This window comes from Anarrhichthys ocellatus, unplaced genomic scaffold (assembly GCF_004355925.1).
Source record: "Anarrhichthys ocellatus isolate YVR2014 unplaced genomic scaffold, GSC_Weel_1.0 scaffold46, whole genome shotgun sequence".
Lineage (NCBI taxonomy): Eukaryota > Metazoa > Chordata > Actinopteri > Perciformes > Anarhichadidae > Anarrhichthys > Anarrhichthys ocellatus.
The window spans coordinates 185,472-205,888 of record NW_022280076.1 but is presented as its reverse complement, the minus strand read 5'-3'; the positions used below and the strand labels follow the sequence as shown (position 1 = coordinate 205,888).

At 41.3% G+C, this 20,417-nt stretch overlaps 3 protein-coding genes across 5 annotated transcripts; 1 reads left to right on the top strand and 2 right to left on the bottom strand.

The window, feature by feature from the left end:
- Positions 1 to 2: 2 nt before the first annotated feature.
- LOC116395341 (G protein-activated inward rectifier potassium channel 3-like) lies at positions 3 to 5,715 on the bottom strand. 2 transcript variants are annotated; one of them, XM_031869154.1, is made up of 5 exons: positions 5,628 to 5,715; positions 3,900 to 4,137; positions 2,222 to 3,431; positions 1,592 to 1,768; positions 3 to 55 (listed from the first exon to the last, which is right to left on the bottom strand). In XM_031869154.1, exons 2-5 carry the CDS (start codon positions 4,092 to 4,094, stop codon positions 51 to 53), a joined length of 1,587 nt encoding a protein of 528 aa, XP_031725014.1. In that variant the 5' UTR covers positions 4,095 to 4,137; positions 5,628 to 5,715; the 3' UTR covers positions 3 to 50. The 2 variants fall into 2 exon arrangements, with proteins under 2 accessions (XP_031725014.1, XP_031725012.1); XM_031869152.1 differs by lacking the exon at positions 3 to 55 and having other exon boundaries at positions 1,023 to 1,768.
- Positions 2,539 to 19,602, top strand: mks1 (MKS transition zone complex subunit 1). Of its 2 annotated transcripts, XM_031869151.1 has the most exons (19): positions 2,539 to 3,034; positions 10,086 to 13,102; positions 13,712 to 13,833; positions 14,147 to 14,199; positions 14,342 to 14,509; positions 14,918 to 15,015; positions 15,300 to 15,428; positions 15,683 to 15,787; positions 16,021 to 16,129; positions 16,252 to 16,308; positions 17,044 to 17,086; positions 17,174 to 17,236; positions 17,346 to 17,416; positions 17,506 to 17,575; positions 17,676 to 17,783; positions 17,882 to 18,015; positions 18,218 to 18,300; positions 18,445 to 18,542; positions 18,843 to 19,602. In XM_031869151.1, exons 2-19 carry the CDS (start codon positions 13,026 to 13,028, stop codon positions 18,944 to 18,946), a joined length of 1,692 nt encoding a protein of 563 aa, XP_031725011.1. In that variant the 5' UTR covers positions 2,539 to 3,034; positions 10,086 to 13,025; the 3' UTR covers positions 18,947 to 19,602. The 2 variants fall into 2 exon arrangements, with proteins under 2 accessions (XP_031725011.1, XP_031725010.1); XM_031869150.1 differs by having other exon boundaries at positions 17,044 to 17,236.
- On the bottom strand, positions 6,087 to 12,597 carry zw10 (zw10 kinetochore protein). The gene is made up of 16 exons (XM_031869149.1): positions 12,356 to 12,597; positions 11,649 to 11,783; positions 11,469 to 11,570; positions 11,014 to 11,091; positions 10,523 to 10,682; positions 10,061 to 10,213; positions 9,585 to 9,782; positions 9,369 to 9,505; positions 9,091 to 9,273; positions 8,684 to 8,907; positions 8,424 to 8,495; positions 8,153 to 8,322; positions 7,836 to 7,966; positions 7,508 to 7,639; positions 7,124 to 7,326; positions 6,087 to 6,969 (listed from the first exon to the last, which is right to left on the bottom strand). Exons 1-16 carry the CDS (start codon positions 12,458 to 12,460, stop codon positions 6,849 to 6,851), a joined length of 2,304 nt encoding a protein of 767 aa, XP_031725009.1. The 5' UTR covers positions 12,461 to 12,597; the 3' UTR covers positions 6,087 to 6,848.
- Positions 19,603 to 20,417: the final 815 nt, after the last annotated feature.

The following is a 20,417-nucleotide window of genomic DNA, read 5'->3' as shown; positions in this document are numbered from 1 at the left end:
GGTGATGGACGGTTTGGTGCTGCAGCGCCACATAGCGAGCCGGAGTTGAATCATACTGTAGAGAATGTATTACAAAAAACACAAATTTCTTGATATTGAATAGTGAGACAGAATGGAATGATCTGCCATTGTGCATGCACATAGAAAACCATTGCTAACAATGTAATAGAGCTGTTATACAATTGACTGAACAAACATATCAAGTCCATTAAAGTAGAACTGTATTTGTTCTCAGACACAAGATTTAAAAAACAGACAAGGCAGTGACATATATATGTGAAAACATAGAGTACATAAGTAAGTAAAAAAAATAGGTTATAAGTTGAAAGCAATATAGAGAAAACTTGGTTGGGTGGTCAAGCTGATATTTGGATTTTAGAAGAGAAATGACTGAGGGTTTGAAAGACTGTTTGCATCTGTGCAGCTTTATAAAACAAAGTCAACATCTAACTTAGCTAGCTTATTCAGACATAGAAGGCACTGTTGGGGTTTTTTCTGAACATATTCAGCTATAGAGATTTCAACCAATCTCACAATCTTTATCACCATATGAAGTTTGCTCAGTTCTCACAGTCAGAGCTCATTTGGTATCAACAAATGTTATTATTATGTGGGGGAGTCTTAAAATATTTGTATTTTACTTGAGAATTTTCATTTTATTCTACTTTATACTTCTACTCCTCTATTCATCTAACAGCTTTAGTTCTTTGCAAAAATAATAATAATGTGATCAATAATTAAATGAGCTCTACCTCGACCAGCTACAACAATGCCATTCTGCATTTCAGTAAGAATCATTCAATAATGAAACATGAATTAACAAAGCAGTGACAGGGTCATTGCTGATGGTACTACGATGACAACCACAGTTCCATTCGCTGAATGAAGACCACAGAGTTGAACAAACTGGTGTTGAAAGGTCCAGAAAAAGCCAGGATGTAAGTGGACCTTTCAGTTAAGATTATTTTGTTCCACACTACTTTTTAATTTGCCCAGAAATGATCACAGACAGGAGGGTTCAACAGGATGTTTATTTTTAATTAAACGCAACATAACAATTTTCATAATGTGACAATAAAAACAAACCTTATTATACCCACGACAGAGCAACATAAATTATGGCTGCCCAGAGATTAATACTCATGAAGTATGAATGTTATAATTTATCAGGGAATATCACTTGAAGTCACTCATTATATGCGATGTTAAATGGGCAATCCTAAAGATTTCAGTCCTTGTTGATTTAGAATTTCTATCTACATAAAAACAATGAAATTATGCTCAGAGTGTAACAGTCTGGAGTCATAAACTTCAAGTTTTTCGAATTGTTTGCATAGTTTAATTTTTGGTTTGTATACAATGGAGAAAACTGTAATACAGCATTTTATTTCTGGGAATGTCGGCACAGACAGCCAATTTGTAATACTACAGACAATATATTGCAATATTGCAATACTTTCATCACTTAGCCATAGGCTCAATCACTTACTTTACTTAACAGACATTCATCTAAATGAAAATCTTCGAGATTGCCACTTTAACATACAGACCCAAGGACTATTATTTTAGCCAGCATTTTCTAAAACACAACCTCTTGTTTCTTTGCTGTCTTTTGCGCTGAGTGGGGACATTTGGACTTCAAACGTTTTGTCAAATGCACTGTACTCCACGAGAAAAGCTCCTTTCTCCAAGGAAATGCACGACTCAAAGCGGTGGCCCCAGAGAACCTCGTCCTCCGTGTAGGAGGTCCTCGCCTGGCATGTCATGCCTGCAACACAACAAATCATCAGAGAGCCAGCTAAATGTCACTTTATTGGAATGAGACCTGACGAATAAATTAAGCATTCACATCAGGACATATGTAATGTCGCATTTTAAATTGCCTATGACCATTGATATGCATATACAGCTTTTTCACTCCTATTATGGCGATCCATCCACACTTGGCACACTTGGCACCTTATAAGAACAGAGATTCATAATAGTGTTTTGAAACACATCAGAGATCAGAGAGAGTCAAAGTAGAACAGATCTGTATCCTGATATTCAAGCAGCAGGCCATGATCTTTCATCAACGCATCTACTAGATGCACCTTTTAACTCTTTGACAACTCTTCTTTTGAGGAAGAAAATGATCTAAAATTGCAACGTTCTGAAATGTACCTGCATTGGATATGAACTTAGTTGGAGGACAGCACAAGACACAAACACTTCTACAGACCTGATGCTTCCACGATGCCCTCCAGGATGACAATGATCTCAAAGGTCTCCCTCTTCAAACGCTCGGACCCCAACTCCCAGAAGGGGCTGCTTTTATTGATGACGTGGGTGATGGTCTGGGGTTCCACCAGGAGCAGCCTGTCCCCCCCGGTGTCGTAGCCCAGGTTGATTTCCGACTGCTCCAGTGGGATGAACTCGCCCTCCTTTGTCTGCCTGGACTTGATCAGCTTGGCACGGATTTTGGCATCCACCATGTGGCTCACTCTCAGATCACCAATGCGGAAGAGCATGCACAGCTTTTCGTCACGCTCACATATGACGCAGTGCTTGCTGAAGGTCAGCGTCTGGGCTCTCTGCTGTGGCCGGGAGATTTTAACAAACATGCAGCCCACCATCAGAGCATCGATAATGGAGCCAAGGATGGACTGGACCATCAGGATTACCGTACCCTCGGAGCAGTTGGCTGTCACCATCCTGGAGCCGTACCCAATAGTCCTCTGGCTCTCCAACGACAGCAGCAGGGCTGAAAGGAAACTGTCAACATTTTGGAAACATGCCTTCCATTGTGGGTCGTGAACATGTGTAATGTCGTCACGCAACCAGGCACCGAAGAAGTAGATTCCACCAAAGGCCACCCATGTGAGAATGTAGCACATAGTGAAGACGAGAAGGAACCAGCTAAACTTGAGATCCACTAATGTGGTGAAAATATCTGAGAGGAAGCGACTCTTGTCTGCAATAGGTCCCAGATTGACCCTGCACTTGCCATCCTTGGTGACGTAACGTTGGCGCAGATTGCTGGCGGTGACATACGGTGAGTGCTCATCACCCAGGAGCTTACAGCGCTTCTTGTGACTCTTTGCAACATGCAGCTTCTCGATGGCAGACACGGGAATGTTTCCGCCGCTGCCAGTGGAGCCTACCGGTTGCCACCTCGAGCTGAAGCGCTTGAGGCCTTTGCTGCGATGCAAACGCTGAGGCTTTGGCGTCTCCTCTCCTGGTTCCAGAGGAGCTGCTTGGATAGTGTGCGGTTGGGGTTGGGGCTCTTGCTCAGCCAAAGTCAGAGCGTGAGAGGACTGGCTGCAGGAACTCAGGGAGGGGGAGCCCTCCTGGGATGGTGGGAGTGATGAGCACTTAGCATAGTTCAAGTTGTGGATGAGAGAGGTTCTTTTGGTGGTCCTTATGGCAGCAACAGTGGATTTAGCTGTAGCCTGAAATGAAGGAAGATGATGCATCACAAAAGTACAAAACCATTTAATAAATGATGAGTAGATTCATAAGTTTTGTCCTATTGTCCTATTCTAAAGTGTCCAGAATGTGGCAGAGTAATGTGGCTGTAGATGTGGCCATGTTGTGCTAGATACTGGAGGACACCACCAGTGTATCTTTTATAGATCCAAAAATTAAATTGACTGAGGCCAGGCGCCATGATCTGATCTAAAGGTGGGGACTGGTGCCATGGACCACAATGTATGGTTTCCAAACTAGTTCAAAACCATCTTGTACATTAAACAGGTTTGAGGTGAGCACAAAGAAACGGTTCCTTTTCAGCAGACTAATGTGAAAGCAGCATGATACATCTTTCTGCACAGTGAAACTCAAACATCCAAGTGAAGTAACAGTAGGTAAAACACATTTTTGAGTGGAGTGGGACATCACATAATTAAAGAAAGCTGTACTTTGAAGGTGCAAGGAGTGCAACGGTTGGATTCAGACTGTGGTTGGGGCAGGTATGCCATCAGATGTTTAGCAATGAGAGTCTGCACTGGGGGGATGGAGGTCCTGCGAGGCTCGTCCCTGACGGGGCTCCTGATGGGACTGTTGCACTGAACGTTCTGTAGAGTCTCTTTGCTGCACATCACAGTGGAGATCATTGCTGAGATCCTCCAGATGTGGATTTCACTTCAGGTTTTCCGTCTGTTTGGGCAATGAAATTAAAGTGAATAACGTCAAATATGTCCGTTTTTAACAGGCAACTGAAGCTCCCTTGTAAGTGTTGCTTCAATACTTCTATACAAGGGTTGTGGAAATGGATAAGAGCACAATAATGATAATTTAGACAGTGGTGAAAGCACTCAAGAGGTTTGGAGATTCATTCCTCAACCTCCAATTCCTTATCTTTATTTAGATTTTTCTGCCACCCTTCTACGAACAAATCTCTGAGATCACCCTAGATACGCTTATTGATGACGCTGTGATGATGCCAAAAGCAAATGTTGCTTTACTTCCTCATCAGCATAACATGAGGTCTCATCTGTCTGAAGTGGACTAACCAGTGTCTCAGTCACCGCTCCAATTTATTACACACGTGGGGATTATCTCTAATCCTCAAAATTAATCAGAGAAACACCAAGGAACACGATGGATTTGAAAAGATTACAAGAATTTGCCAGAAGGCTTAGAGAAAGCATTATCCAGATGTGTCCCATTGAAGTGTTGTAAATCCATGTGTCTCTGTTTGAACAGTGCTGTGATTATTGTATCACAACAGTAACAAACAATGTAAAGTTTCTGAATCTAAACCACACATGCGATCCAGTTATGTGGTGCAGCATTTCAGAGCATCCGATCAGATAGACAGGATTTTATCCTCTCAAACAGGCAGAAATAGACATAAATTATTTTCTGAATCTCAGTGTTCCTGGATTACTTTTAATAACTACAAGTTCCTGGATTATGCACAGGTGCTGTGATTTGTTTTGATTTTGTATCTCCTGACGTACGGAGGATGGAATTTGTTTTATCCATACACAAACACAGGTGGCAAGAAAGAAAAACGTGTTTACAGAAACATCAGACATCCTTCGTAATTCTCAAAGAAATAGTAAAATGCTATACTTTTATGTAAATTATGATGTACAAATATTCTTAATATGACCTATAATTTACATGTATTGGAATTAGCCTTTTTTTCTGATGTTATATAAACTAAACAATCAATCAGTTAATGGAGAAAATAATCAACAAAAGATTCAATAATGAAGACAAAATGTGAGTGGCAGCCTTAAAATTATTATTCAGAAATTACAACCCCGTAAAATAAAGCAATACAAAAATAGATTTAATATACCATTGAATCATCAGCTAAATTACAACACATAAACAACTTAAATAATTTAGGTATTTAATAAGTTAAGTTTATAGAACATTAAGGTTACAATGATTTAAATGTTGAAAAATCTGAAAACTACACTCCAGATCTACACAGCAGTTTAAATTGTTAAAAAAATCTAGTATTTTCCTTTTAAAATACTGTTAATTACTGTAACTGTTAACATATGTACACTGGAAATAAAAGCATGTTTACATAACAATCTTTCAAATAAACAAAATGTCCAATATCCATGTTTTTTCCCCAGATTTATCTGCTGAATAGATCCCTACAAAAAGATAGAATAATAACATACCTATAGAGCATACTTTAAGATGAATACAGCTGCTGCCAGAACTCAACTTCCTTGTTGGAGTCATCCAGTTTGATCCGACGAAGGAGGCATGAAGTGAGTGAGGAGGTGCTGCTGTGACCGTCCAGCTGTTTGTCTCCTCCCACCAGCGTCATTCACAGAGCAAATACTGACAAAACTCAACCCAAAACAATGTACCGTACTGCATGTTGTGGCAGCTGCAACTCCAAAGAGAAATTATTATCATGAAGTGTAAAAATAAACTTCACTAAATAGCACTTTTCTTAACTCAGTTTTAAACCATTATTCTCTTTGATTGATCATGTGTGTAAGTTTACATTCCTCCTGAGAAGCAGTAAGGTTTATTTTCCTCAAGAAGTGTCCAAAAAGGAAATGGTTTATCCTCTGACAAGCATGAATGTGCTCTTCCCATTACATTTGTGTCTCTTTGGTTTAGGGGGAAATTTTGGCCTGCTGGTGGTGCAACGATGAGGTCATAGGTGCCTTAAAACATAATGAATCATTATGTGAGGACTGTGAGCTGACTTAAACTTCGAAAGTCATTACACGGCAACTGACTAAAGTGTAGGCAGTTACAATTTCTTCCTAATAACATATCATTATATTCATGAAATCAAAGTTTGCAAAAAATTCTGAAAAGTTGAGTCTTTTGGTTTATTTGGACAAGTAATAAATACATTACAAAGAGTTCTGTTTAATGGCTGGAGAGGCGAGGTCAAGGGTATCTTTGTCAGAACTAAGTGGTCCTTTAGAGGCATTAAGGTTCAAACAAACTTTCTCCTGAAATTACATCAGTACAGAAAAACGGAGACAAGCAACAGAAGAAGTTTGATTAACAATGTGCAGCAAAGTTAACCCTGGATACGACGTCACATGTCAACAGATGGCAGGTCGCTGGTTACACAACCTCAGTTGACTTTGTCGTGGTAAACCCCCAAAGCTATAGGACCTAGGCTGCTGATGTAAAGAAGCCTTTGCGTAATCTCCGCACGACTGAATGCTGATGAGGAACATATCCCACAGATTGATTACAACCAGCTTATACCTCCATCAGACAGGGCAACTATGTCTCTGTGACAAACTGTTGGACCACACATGTAAATGCATATTTTTAATGCAACAGACAACGGAAATGAATAAAGGCATGAATCATATTTTCCTCAGAGGAAAAAGTGCTGTAGTATCTTCTTTTGCTCCAAGTGTCTATTTGATTTTGGTCAAAGCTACAGCTCTCCTCTCAGTATTCTGGAACAAGGCTCGGATCAGATTCTTCACCTCCGAACTGGAGAACTCAAACGCCAGCGGACCTTTCCCGTCAGCCCACCTGTGGAGAGGAACCACAGAACAATCAGCCAATCACACGCATTAAAGGAGAAATACAGTATGTGGTAACCAGAAGCCCTTCTTCCAACACTGAAGAGGCACTCACACAAAAGTGAGTTTTCTAAAAAGCCTAAAAAAACAAGTTTCCTTCTGACCTGTCGACTATCTCCTGCAGGTTGGCCCGCAGCACAATGACCAGCTCCTTGAAGCTACTCCACTTCCTCACATACAGAGGCACTTCCTCCTGATACTTCTTGTTCTTGTTTTCCTCGGCTAGAGGGATGAAGACCAGCGGACCTTCCTCGATGATGGTTTGGCACAGAGTGTGGAGGTGCTCCCCGTCCTCGGAGGAAATATCCTGTAGACGGTCAAAACGAGAAATAAAATCCATCCAAAATGAACCCACAATCAGCAACGGAGTTATTCAAATATTGAATGTTTTTCTGTAGTTTTACCACACTAAGGCCTCTGCATCTGTATAAGCAAAGTCCTACGTTTCTGAAGAGGGACTACCATTTTTTTTTTGAAAAAGGACAAACCTCCAGCATCATGATTTTGGCGATGACCTCTGTGATGGCCGTGTTGAGGAGGTTGCCCATGGCCTTACAATAGATGCTGACTGGAAGGACATCCTGCCACACTGTGCCCAACTGCTTCAACTGATGGATGACCTACAATCAAGCAGACTGATGATTACTGCATGAAAGAGAAGCAGTGCGTGAATGAAAACATGAATTGAGCCTATTATAGCCTGCACTTTGGAACACAATGCAGCCTCACAAATTGAAGAGCTGAAACACTTTTTTTTAATGATACACTCATTATTACACCACGGTTAAATTATATTTTCAAGGTCTTTGCGCTCACCTGTCTTACTGCTTTGCTGGCTGCAATGTAGTTGTCTTCATCATCCAGGTTGCAGAAATTGTGAGTGGTGGAAAGTCTCTCCAACAGCTCCGCTCTCTGGACGTTCATCTGTGCCAAGAAGCACTGGGCGCCTGGAGGAAAAGTGTGCTGAGCATATTTCAAGGCAATCTGCAGATTAGCTGTTGATATATTGTTTGCAAAAGAAATGATGACTTGTTGTCCGTGGACCGTCAATACCCGAGAACAATTGTTGGAGATGAATTTCTGTATTAAATTCAGCGGCTAGTTGGCCAGCAGTTGTAGAACTATTTGTTTACCAAGTTTCCGGAATCCGGGCACCATGTCAACAAATGTTGCAACGCCCTCGCTGAGGGGCTGAGGCAAGCGAGCACTGAAGTGGTGGCCTAGGGTGAGCAGGTGGTGGGCCAAGTACATGCAGTTGTTGTGCTGGATGGCAGCCAGGTGAGGGAACTTGAGCAGGTTCTCCCTGGGTGGAGGAGCAGAGGAAAAAAGGAGGCAACCATTCACACCTTCAGGAGAACTGAGTTGGATTGAATGCTCTATGTTGAATTATGGAAACGTCCTTACTTGTGGTATGTCGGGACGACGTCGTAGAACAGCTGGAAGATGTTTCTCACGGTAAAGAAGAGTTGTAATGCACTGAAAAGAAAGAGGAGCACATGAGCTTTACGGTGCTTTTTAATGATTGGCTCACATCACTGTTGATGCACTAAGAGTCTCTACAAGATTAACAGGAAATGGAATCCCTCAGAGGGGTCTTGTTTTCCCCATTTAGAAACATTGGACTATTACAGGAGAGTTTCAGGGCTCCGAGCGCTGAAACATACCATTGTGTGGAGCTTCCAACAGCTTCACACAGGGTGTTGAGTGCCAGCTCCATCAGCTGCTGCACTGACTCGCTGATGCGACAGGCCGGCAGACACAGGCTCCACGCAGACAGCTGCTTCGTGTTCTCCATCGTCATCTCATCCTTTGTGGTCTCTTGCTTCACCTTCAGCTCTGAAGCTGGGGCCGGCAGCTTGGGCAGACGCAGCTTGTAGTCCGGTGTGATCTAACGGAGGAAGATTGGGGGAAAATAAAGTATGCAATAGCTTGTCAGGCTATGCAAGAGCATTAACCACCAAATATCGGAAATGCAACCTAAAACATGTTTTGCGTTTCAGGCTATAGCAACTGAATCTATATCCAGTCTCCAGGTTATTCATGGGGACATTCAGCCCTGGCTCCTGCATACTTTGATGGTGTTGTGCATCTTGGAGGTCATGAGTTTGCGGGCCGCCACGATGACGTCTTTGCACTTCTTGCTGGCAAAGTGACAGTTGACATCCCTGGCGTATTTGAGCAGCTCCGTGGAATCGCCCTGCAGATACTCCATCTCCTTCAGAGACTTCTCAAACTCCTCCGTTTCCTTAATCACCTTGAAATGCAGGCAACAAAAAAAACATATCCAGTAAAAAAGTAATTACTATATGTTACATCGTTATACCAAACGGAGTGCTGTTAGGTCCTTACAGTGTTGTATTTCTCCAGCTGGCTGCTGTCAGTGGGGATGGAGTAGAGCAGACACTCGTGGATGATGCACTGGGAGATTTCCTCCCAAATCAGCTCCCCCAAGATAGCCGAGAGCTTTTTATCGCCAATGGACACATCTGGAGAATACCAATAATTAAAAACACAGGGACATTAAGCAACATATATCATTTCTATACGGACCCAGCTGTACTGTACCTAGTAGGTGTGAGCGCAGTGTGCTGAGCACCAGGAGCAGCTTGCTGTAGACTTGTGAGGGAGTGGATTTCTCATTGGGGCTCTCCTCCAAACACTGTAAGGCCATGATGGTTCCCTCGCCCTGCTGCTCCGTTACCCTCACCGACAGCGACGGGTACATCACCAAAGGTTTCAACATGGTCTTCAACAGCACCTGACCTGATCGACAACAACAGAAATTAGCACTGAGCAGGTTCTGAGCCGGGAGACATTGTGCTTCAGAGCTAGATCTATGGATTAACCGGGCCGATGCCCACATCAGCAGTTACACAAAACTACAGCGTATAAATGGCAAACATATGCCACCAGAGAGCACTGACTAGATACAGTTTACAACTTTAAAAAGTCCCGCTTATGTTGATGACACGTGTCTGGACGGTATGAAAACACAATTTAAATAGATTATGACAGTACTGCATATCTAACGATGCTCTTACTGAAGAGTTTGATCTTGTGCTGAAGGTCTCCTTGGATGGCCAGAGCTTGCAGGACGCTGCACAGCAGACCAGGTGGTTTCTCTTCACCGTCCTTACTGCACGCATGGCTCAGGTTCAGCTCCACCTTCAGGAAGGACTTCAGACCTGCGGGCTCTGGTGCACACATCTAACGGTCATTACTAATGCATTGCCCTGTGAGTATTGGTTTACAATCTTCTGAATGACCAGTAACACATGTACACAATAGAATGTATGCCTACATGTAGCCCCTGCATGGAAGAAAATACATTCTCAGTAAAGTCACCTGCAACTTTAAGACAACACTGAATGCTGTTACATTTGAAATGTTGTTTGATGAAACTACCTTTTGTAGCCAAGGGTTAAAAGAGTATACTTAATATAGTTGAATTAGTCCCAATATCTGACATACGTATTGAAAAAGTTTTCTGAGAAAAGTCTTACCCTTTGAGGACGGTAATCTCCAGATGACGAGGCTCTTCCATTCGTCTCCAAGGTGGTAAATTAAGTTCTCTCTCTGCACCGTCAACTCAGAGCTGAGAGCGCTGAGCAGCGGCAGCTGGGAAGTCTTCCAGACCTTCAGGGAATCCACACTCGCCCTTGCCTAGGAAAATAAAATCAGTCAAATCAGTATCAATCAGGATATTGTCAAGTTAATTATATCTATATAGCCCAATATCACAAATAAATAGATATTTAGCATGCTACATATCTGGAATTCATCTGTCGAGGAACATGGAAAAAACGGAAATAAGCTAAACACTACACTGACTGACACCGAGATGTTGTTTGTCGGGTTGTATGTGATGTTGTTGTACTTTCAGGTGTATTAGTGGTAGCTGACAGAGTGATTAGCGTACATACAGAAGGATCTAAATCAGCCCTTGTACAGAGTGGAGGTGCCGTTGTGTAGACGTGACGTAAGCAGCTCTTACTCTTTCCAACTGGTTGGCTGCATCAACGTACTTCTTGTCCAGCAAAGCTTTGTTGAACTCCTCCATTGCACTGTGAAACTGAATCACACAGAAGAGATGTTACAGCCACAGAAACATTCAAACAGGTCAATTATAAATGCTCAAAGCGACAACTATTTCTCTGCTAATGCCATTCTGAGAGCTAGACTTGTAATGAATATATGGCGAGCACAAAGCCCTACCGGGACAATGCCTTTAATAATCGTTATTATGAACTCATCAGAGAAAGAAATAGAAAAATAATAGCCACAGTCTGGCTATTAGAGCCGTATGGTCCCGTCATGTCAAATTCCTTGTATGTTCAACATACCATGGCAATAAACGATTCTTATTCTAATGGTATGGAACTGACACTATGACACTATTAATTTGATTTAAATTATATTTTACTTAACAAATTGTCATGCATGTTGTACCTCTTTTAGATGTCCAAGCATTGTTATGACGATAGTGTTTTTCTCCAGCTGCTGCTTCAGCTTTGCATACTCGGCCACAGCGACGTGGATGTTCTGCTGCACCTGTGTCCACAAACACAAACTCTGGTTAAAAGCTCTTCAGGCAATCTGACTACAATCTAAAGACAGCTTCAGACATACCTCAGTCTCAATGCAGTTTTTAAGGACATCCATTTCTTTGGAGACCTCATCAACCTGGACCATCAGCTCCTCAGATTGTTGAAGACTAGGGAGGAAGTCACTGTACCGCTTGTTCATCATGTCACATACATCTTCCTGTTAAAAGAAAAACATGAAGCAAACAAGAGTTAAAAGATAAATTGTAGCGAGATCGACCTTCTGCTTCAAGCCGAGAGCATTTGTTTGCAGTTTGTTTACAACCGTTAGTGAATGGCTGTAAGTCTATAAGGACATTCATCCACTGATGAAACAGTATTTGATGTAAATATAATTTGGCTTCAACATGTAGCTAACATGTAACTAACCTCAAATGTGTAACTTCTGTACAGTAACGTTACATGAGTAAATGTTATTTTATTAAGGATTCAAATAACGGTGCAGTTTAATTGACTATAACAGAGCCACGTAGTCTTCTCCACCACACATGCTAACAGACTTGCTAATAATAATGCACTAAACTATTTGGATAGTAGTAGCTAATTGAATGGCTAGTGTTAATGTTTATATGCAGCTGCGTGTTATTTCACGGATAAACGTGAAACAGTAGCAAGCGTTGGTCAAAAGGTCAGAGAGGTTTCATGCCTTTCATGTGTTAGCGCTAACTGCTAGCGTTGGTTCAAACTTTACTTAGCTTGACGTAGCTAATGCTATGCTAGCTAGTCGATTACCTTCGTATCTTCCACTTTACGCGACATTTTGCTAATTTTACTGGACAGGTCCTCTTTCTCCAGTTTGCCAGAGCTGGCAAGCACTTCGGTCACAAACGACGCCATGCTGTATCCACACAGTTACGTTATTAATGTTGCACAAAAGTAGTGACAGACCAGCACAACAACAACTCAGAACCCGCCAGGTGGCCTGATTGGTCCCGACATGACGGAGACTGGATCCTCCGCCCAGAGGCGCGTCAGCGGAAGTGCAAAAGTGCTTGGTCGTCACGTGATTCACGTAGGCCCAACCCCCTGAACCCTCGGGGATTTTGACATAACCTGGTAAATACGTTATTATGTTACATGACCAGTAGGTGGCAGCATGCACCTTCAACGTTGGTTTCTAGTCCGCCATTAAATTGAAGAAGAAGAAGAAGAAGAAGAAGAAAAAAATAAGACGAAGAAGAAGTTTTTTTCACTGTTGTTCTTGTCGTTTACATTTGCAAACTCTGCAAACAGTTAGCTAACACATTGTATGTGGTTGTGCATACGAAAAATACAAAAACAAAACAAAAAGAAAAGTAGATTTGTGCTCAAACAAACATGCTAGCTTAACTACCCGCTTAGCTAAAATCAAACCAATAGCGTTTTTTCGAATGCTTTACGTTACTTGCTAAATATTAGCTTAATGGCAGACAGTTGGAACACGGATACCGGTGAAGCTGTGTATCGGTCCCGGGATGCTGTCAAGAACTTGAGAATACGGTAAGTAAACTGTAACATTAGTTTATCTGCAAAAAACTCTGTGTTAAATTAATCTTCATATTTGATGATCGCTGCTCTCAAGTGGAAACCGGTGTTTCGGTTTATCAAGCGACCGTATTAACTGGACACTTTCAGTCAAACGCGTCTGTGGTTGTCATAGTTACGACAGCTGTTGACATACACGTTCGGCTGAGAGACACCAGTTAACGCGGTCGCTTGATAAACCGAAACACCTGTAACACTGTGCATGATTGGTAACCTTAATACTCTGTTCTTGTGATCTTGATCCTTTGGTCCTTAATCCGTGTAGCGCAACTTCTTACTATATGTTCTGCGGTGGTGGAATTTACTTAAGTACTTAAGTACACATTCGATGTACTTGTACTTTACTTGAGTATTGCCATTTTATGCAACTTTAAACATTTACGTTAGTGTTAACGTGACTCCACTACATCTCAGAGGTATAGCTATATAGTTCTACAGCAGTAAAATGCAACATATACATTAATGCAATCCAGAAACATCACGTATAATGGTGGTGAGTTTTCCCAGCCTCAGGACGCGTTATCTCATCACCTATCTATTTGTTCCCCCCCCGCCCTGCTTTAGTGTTTGTCTAGAGAGGGTGACCTCCACAGCAGCCCTCTCTAAGCACCTGCAGCAGCAAGTTCTGTCCCAGCAAGACAGAGGTGCCATTGAACTGGAAACCCTCACCTCACAAGGCCACACAGGTACAAACATTTGTATTCTAGGAGAAGGACTGATGGTGAAATTGATGGTCGGTCTGGACAGTTAGAGTTTTCACTTGTCCACATCAAACTCCTTCGAACTTGTTGGTTTAATACTCATCTGAACTATTGATGGCAGCTGACTTTTCGTTTTGTGTGTGCCTCTAACTCAAAACACAGTATGTCTTGACTGTATGATTTGAATGTAACAGATATTGTGTAGAACTTGTATTAAACCATGCATACATGTTTTAGGGTAGATGTTTCCTCCACAGCATATTTTAATAACCTGACATTTCTGTTACTCTGTCACCAGCTGACAATGAGGAGGAGTTGGAGGTGGGCTGGCAGGAGAAACTCTTCAGTCAGGTAGCACTTTTGATTTGTTACATATCCTCAACATATTATAATGATTTAAAACAAGTTAAAGGTCAAGAGTAAATGCTCATTTTGCTATTATTGCTTTAAACCCCACCTCCTCACCTCCATGCCTCTCTGTCTGTGGTCCCAGTATGAGATGGAGCTGTTCCAGAACGAGGCAACATGTCAGACCCCTCTGGACCGTCAGTACCACGCAGAAGTCAAGGCCCTGAACAAGGCCAAGGGCCAACGTAATCACAGGATTTTCACATACACTGATCATGACCGCTACACCAGCTGTCTTCCATTGCACCAAGTGGTAGGTTAAACTGTATCCTATGTCAACACAATCATCCAATATTTCACGTTACAGCGTTTGATTTTCAGACATTTTTTACATATTTCTTGGATATTTTCCACAATTATTTTCACATATTACGAATATTTTTGGGATATTTTTCATAAGCCCATTGGTTCCTCTGATCACTTTGAAAAGACAATGGCTCTGACAAACAGAGGGATTTTATTTTATTCTGATTTTCATTTTAGTGAGGATCTTTATAGTTGTGATAACTATGACATTTTTTACAGTAAGATTAACTTGTTTGACAGCTTGGAGTTACACACAAACAAGTTAGTAAGTGCTGTCAGTCCAACACGATTCTACAATTATTGTCTGTAAATGTGTTTGTAAGCAGCTTGTTGTTTTTTCTGATCCTGAAATCAGACTTCCACTGACTTATTGACCACAACCAAATCCAGCCCCACATTCCTGGCTGAAAGGATGGCCAGCGTGCGACACAGACGGCAGGACAGACGCACCATGTAAGTGAAGCACCAGCTTACTTATTTAAACAGATTTATAACCAGATTGTCTTTCGTGGGGAAATTCACTTTGCCTATTCTCAAAATGCATGTAATTAGATTCTCCCCTTATAAATAAGTTTCTGTCTGTGCAATGTACACTATGTGCATTACATTGTGTAAATACAATGCAATCAATCAAAAATATTTCATTCAAATTATGCTTATTAATCCTCAAAGACAGTACTTGTACTGTTTAATGTTTGTTACAGTCATGTGATAGGATGGTCTGGCATGTTTTGCAGGGATTGTAGTGTCCCCAAGTCAAAGATCGTCAACTGGGAGCCCACAGCGGAGTTTGTGAAGAGCAGTCATGTGGTGAATAATGCCATGCAGACCATGCATATCATGGGAGACATGGGCCCCCCTGGAAGGTAAGACCTCCTTTCCATTCAGTTCACTCTTGAGGGATTTGACTTGCAGCACGGAGAAAACAGACCCATCCATTAGTGTCATTATTGTCACCTGCTAGCTTTATTGTTCTGGATAAACAAAGTCTTGCAGCTCAGAAATTGAGTAAGAAGACAAGGAACCATTTGCAGGTTTCATCGACAGCATAAAATAAAGTCATCTGTGAATGTTGTGTGGTTCAGTTGTGATTCTTCTCTCTGTGTATTTGCTTTCTCAGGCTGGGCCAGAAAGAGAATGAGTATTTGCTGGTAACCATAAAAACAGACGGCAGTGGAACAGTCATCGTAAAGCCTGACTTCAACAAAGACAAAGAGCCTTACAGGCAAGTTCACAATATGACAGGAGACTGTTTGTGCCTCCAGTAGTGATGGATATCACATCAACGTGTTTTAAAATAACGTTGTGACCCGGCAAGGAAGTTAAAGTTGCACTGTGAGTTTTTAGCCACACTCGTGACTCAAACAATAAAGGGATGCATGTTTTTGGACAAAAATAAACGAATACCTGTTCGGTGTGTGTGTGTGTGTGTGTGTGTGTGTGTGAGTTGTTGTGCAGGATTGTAACAGCGGGGGAGAAGAGAGAAGTTTGGCGCCTCACTCTTGAGAATGTGTGCACCACCATGCAACCAGAGGAAAAGGAGAGGGAGCAGAACATGTACAAAGACGTGAGCTCATCTCCATCATGTTTCCTTTAGGACAAGAGCAGCATTGAAGAGTTAAGCTTTTAATGTTCGTGTTCATATTACTGATTATGGAGTCAAACAACACGTCTTTTCTCTGACTCTAGCTGTACGTACGGCACAAGGAGTACCTCAATAGCCTTGTCGGACAAGACTTTGAAATGGTAAGTATACTACTGGACCCCTCAGCCTAATATTATTGTTCTCATTATGCTCAAGAACTTCTTGTGGTTACTGTGATTCACATTTTTTGACTGTTTTATACCGTCATTACCTGCTGACTCCTCACTCCTTTAGCATGGGCAGCGAGTGAACAACAACAGCTTCAGCAGCAAAAGGCTAAAAACAAGCCTTACAGGCCAATTTTGGGCTTTTATCGTGGCTCAAGAACTGACATCCATAAAAAGGTTTAATTCCATTTTGAACTAGGGCACCTGCAGATTAGTTCCATATCCGATATGTTATGATCCCCTAAAGTAAGACATGATACGAGATGAATAAATCACCTCTTTTGTTATCTTCGCTGCCGTCTTGTCTGTACACTCTCAGCTCTCTAGTCTACAGAATGCACTTTTTCTAGTTGGAGCTGAATCTGATCTGAAAATACGGATCCGTGCCTTTCATAGCCTCCCAGAGGTTCACGGTTACATATTCAAATAGCTTGTTTTGTGCGATCAACAGTCCAAAACACAAAAGATGTTCAATTTACCTTCATGTATGAGAGCAAACAGCAGCAAATCCTCGCATTTGAGAAGCTTGAACCAACACGTTTGACACCTTTGCTCAAAAATGATCTTAAAAATTAACATTAGACATAAAACAAAATATTAAACAACCTAATTAACACTTTTTATGGTGGTCCGTTTAGGCATTTCACTTCCTGTATGTCTCTCCCTTAGCCTCCGATAGGTATTCTGCGTTACCTGATGAACGGAGAGATAGGTGAGAAGAAACGCTGCCATCACTACTGTATATATTTAAAAAATGCCTATCTTTGGCATTTAAATATCCTTCTTCTCTTTCACCCAGTCTCAGCCAAAGGCTTTGAATATGATAACTTATACATCCACTTCTTCATGGAACTGCCTAACAGTAAGTCACACATCGTATATGATACTATTTACGTCGCGACACTTGGGTATGTTGAAACCTTTTTACATCAGTTAAACTAAATCCTGCTTGTATATCTTGTTTGTTTAAGACTGGTCCAGCTTGCCACTTCAGTCTCTCTCAGGGGTAACGCAGACGTGCCGGGCCAAAACATTAGGGAAGGTGTGTATACTCCACAAGGGACTGGAGAACAGGTTCAGGGCCTGGCAGCTGACATTTGTTAAACTCCCTAATATTCTTTCTGCCAACAGGAAAACGTAGCGTTCTTCAGTTACCCCTTGAGCTTTGAGGCTTTCTACATGTGTGAAAAGGAGAGCGAGGGTCAGTGTCAGCCATGGATTATTGCGTTTGAAGAATTTGGCTCATGCATTAGTTCGATTTAAGAGATGAGACTGATACATGACTTTTCTCCTTCTTTCAGAGTCAATTCCCCAGTGGCCAGTGATCTACTTCAAGGTTCTTTCTCTGGACTCCTGGCAGCGCTTTCGAACTGAAGGCTACGGCTATCTGCTTTTTCCTGCCATGCCGGGTATGCTGTGTACACTGTCAAAGTTGTTGGGTTAAAAATTGGGGCGGCATTGTCTTTGGTCTTATTTTTTCCTGCGTTTCACGTTTTGTGTGTGCCAGGAAAACATACAGTAACATGCCACACGTGGAGACCCCTCCAGACGGGGACCGTCTCTGCACTGAGGCGCTTCTTCATCGGAGGGTCTCCGGAGCTTGAAGACCACAGCTATGTCAGAATACCAGGGACCTTCAAGGTAGGCTCAAACCTCTGTGGAAGAGTAAATATCATAGTATCTCTTTAAATCACATTTAAAGTTATCTCGTGGAGTTTTCTTGTAAATAAACACAGCTCTGGTTACATTTACTTTTTGTGATACAACCTGTTGATGTGTAAGTATACACTTTATTATACTGAAGAATGTTTTTTGTTTTTCATACTTCCATATATCATTGTAGGGAGAGAGGCTGAGTCGCTTTGGCTTTTGTACTGAAACCACAGGAAGTGTCACCTTTAATCTGCACTGCATCCAGCAAGCCAGGTAAGAACACCTTGAATATGTCAGTATGTGTACAGACTGTCTTTGAAATATTTCATTCATCATCATCACTTATACTATTACATGTTTTAATTCCCCGTACAGTTGCTGTATAGTGTGGTTCAGTGTGTGTTGTTTGTGTTTCAGGGCATTTGTTGACGCCACCATGTTGAAGAAGAGGAGGCAGAAAGTTTTTGACCAGCTGGGAGGATTTAGTCAGCAAGGAGCTGTTTGCACCATCCTTGGTAAAGACATTCACTCATAATTACTTATTTAGGTTCTGGAGGATTAGTTTGAAGGCTAAGTTGTGTGAGAAATCAGCTCTTCAGGACCAGTGGAGCCAAAATATTCAACAAACAGCATGATGAACAGAAGCACTTGTGTTTTAGACCTACTTTGTGTGAAATGAAAGGACGGGCATTAACAAGCAAATATTGTTTGTCTTCATCTATTAACAATTTGTTTTTAAGTTTTTTTTTTTTTTTTTTGTTTGTTTTTACTGTGTAGATTTACTATTTTCAATACATCTTTTTTTTCTCTGCCAGAGGCCTTCCAGAGGGCCAGGAAAAAGATGCAAGAGGCCCGAGAAAGTCTTCCCAGAGACCTCGTACACACCACCTCCCAACTTCAGGTCGAATCCTCTGCATAGGTGTTCTAATGGTGGAGGACTGTCATTCTATCAAATACATTAAAACATCCAAATGGCTGACATCTACTGTGTAGAATTGTAGCCACATTACCAGCAATTAAGAGTTGCCGTTTAAAATATTGCACATTTACTGATGGGACCATGATGTACTGTAATGAACGGTTTCTTATTGCTATTTATTCTTTGTAAAGAAACGTGTGTTTGGGTAATAACTTTGGTAAATATGGAATATATTTGGTAATGAATAAGGAGCAAAGCCAATATGCCTACTCAGTCTGGTATCACCATACATTGTATTGTTTGTACTGTCACTGTTTGGCTAAGATTTGAGTAAATAGTCTCTTTTTCAGAGTTATAGACGCAGTGATGCTTGTGAAAACTAATGTACAGAAAATATAATACTTTGGATTTAATATTTTCCATTGTTTATTTCAAACAGAATCATATTTGTGGCGATACAAATGTTTTTTCATGTGAACTATAACCACCATGTATTTTTCTCTCATTATTATTATTATTATACATTCAAATTTCATATTCTTTGTATATGCTAAGTACTTAATATACAAACAGTCACAATAGCGCTGCACTTAAGTTACTTTATACTTCTACTACACTACATCTTGATTGTGCTTTTTACTTTACTACTTTTTTTGATAACTTTAGTTACTTTGCAGATTCTGAATATTAATACAAATATAATCGACTGATACATATAATGTATTATTGATAAAGTTACCCAGCAGTATATAAAGTAGTTGTAATTAGCCCCACCTTTACCAGCTGTAACATTAGTGATGCTTTCACATCACACATTGACTTTTGTTAAAAAATCATGGTGTGATTTTTGACAGTTCCTTCAAATTTAATAAACAAATTAGTTCAGCCTTTTCAAGTTCAGACTTTACTTTGGCTAAAAGTCTTATCTCTTGCTCAGAGAGAGATAGTCATTAATGGTTTTATTACCTCTTGGTCAGATATCTGTAATTCCTTGTATGTGGGCGTGGAACAGTCATCTCTGCAGTTTGTACAAAGTGCAGCTCCTCGTCATCTCACTGGGAAAAGGAAACAGGATCACATATCACCCGTACTGGCCTCCCTCCACTGGCTTCCTGTTCGTTTCAGGTTGATTTTAAGATTTTAAATGGGCTTGCACCACCTTATATGGCAGCACTCTTACATCTTCATACTGCAGTTAGAGCACTGGGGTCATTTAATCAAATGCTCCTGGATGTCCCCCAGAAATAGACACAAAAACAGAGGCGATCGAGCCTTTGCGGTGGAATATCTTCAGCCCCTGCAGAACTTAGTTAAATGAAATGGCCTTCGTCTGTTTGAGAAAACAAAGGGTTTAACAGACAGTTCACTGTTGCCATAAACATTATTCTAGTTCCCACTCTGTCAGCCAGGACAGCATTCTGATCCCAACCAAGACTCTCCTCTCGTGCTGTGTTCACCGCTGTAGGCATTT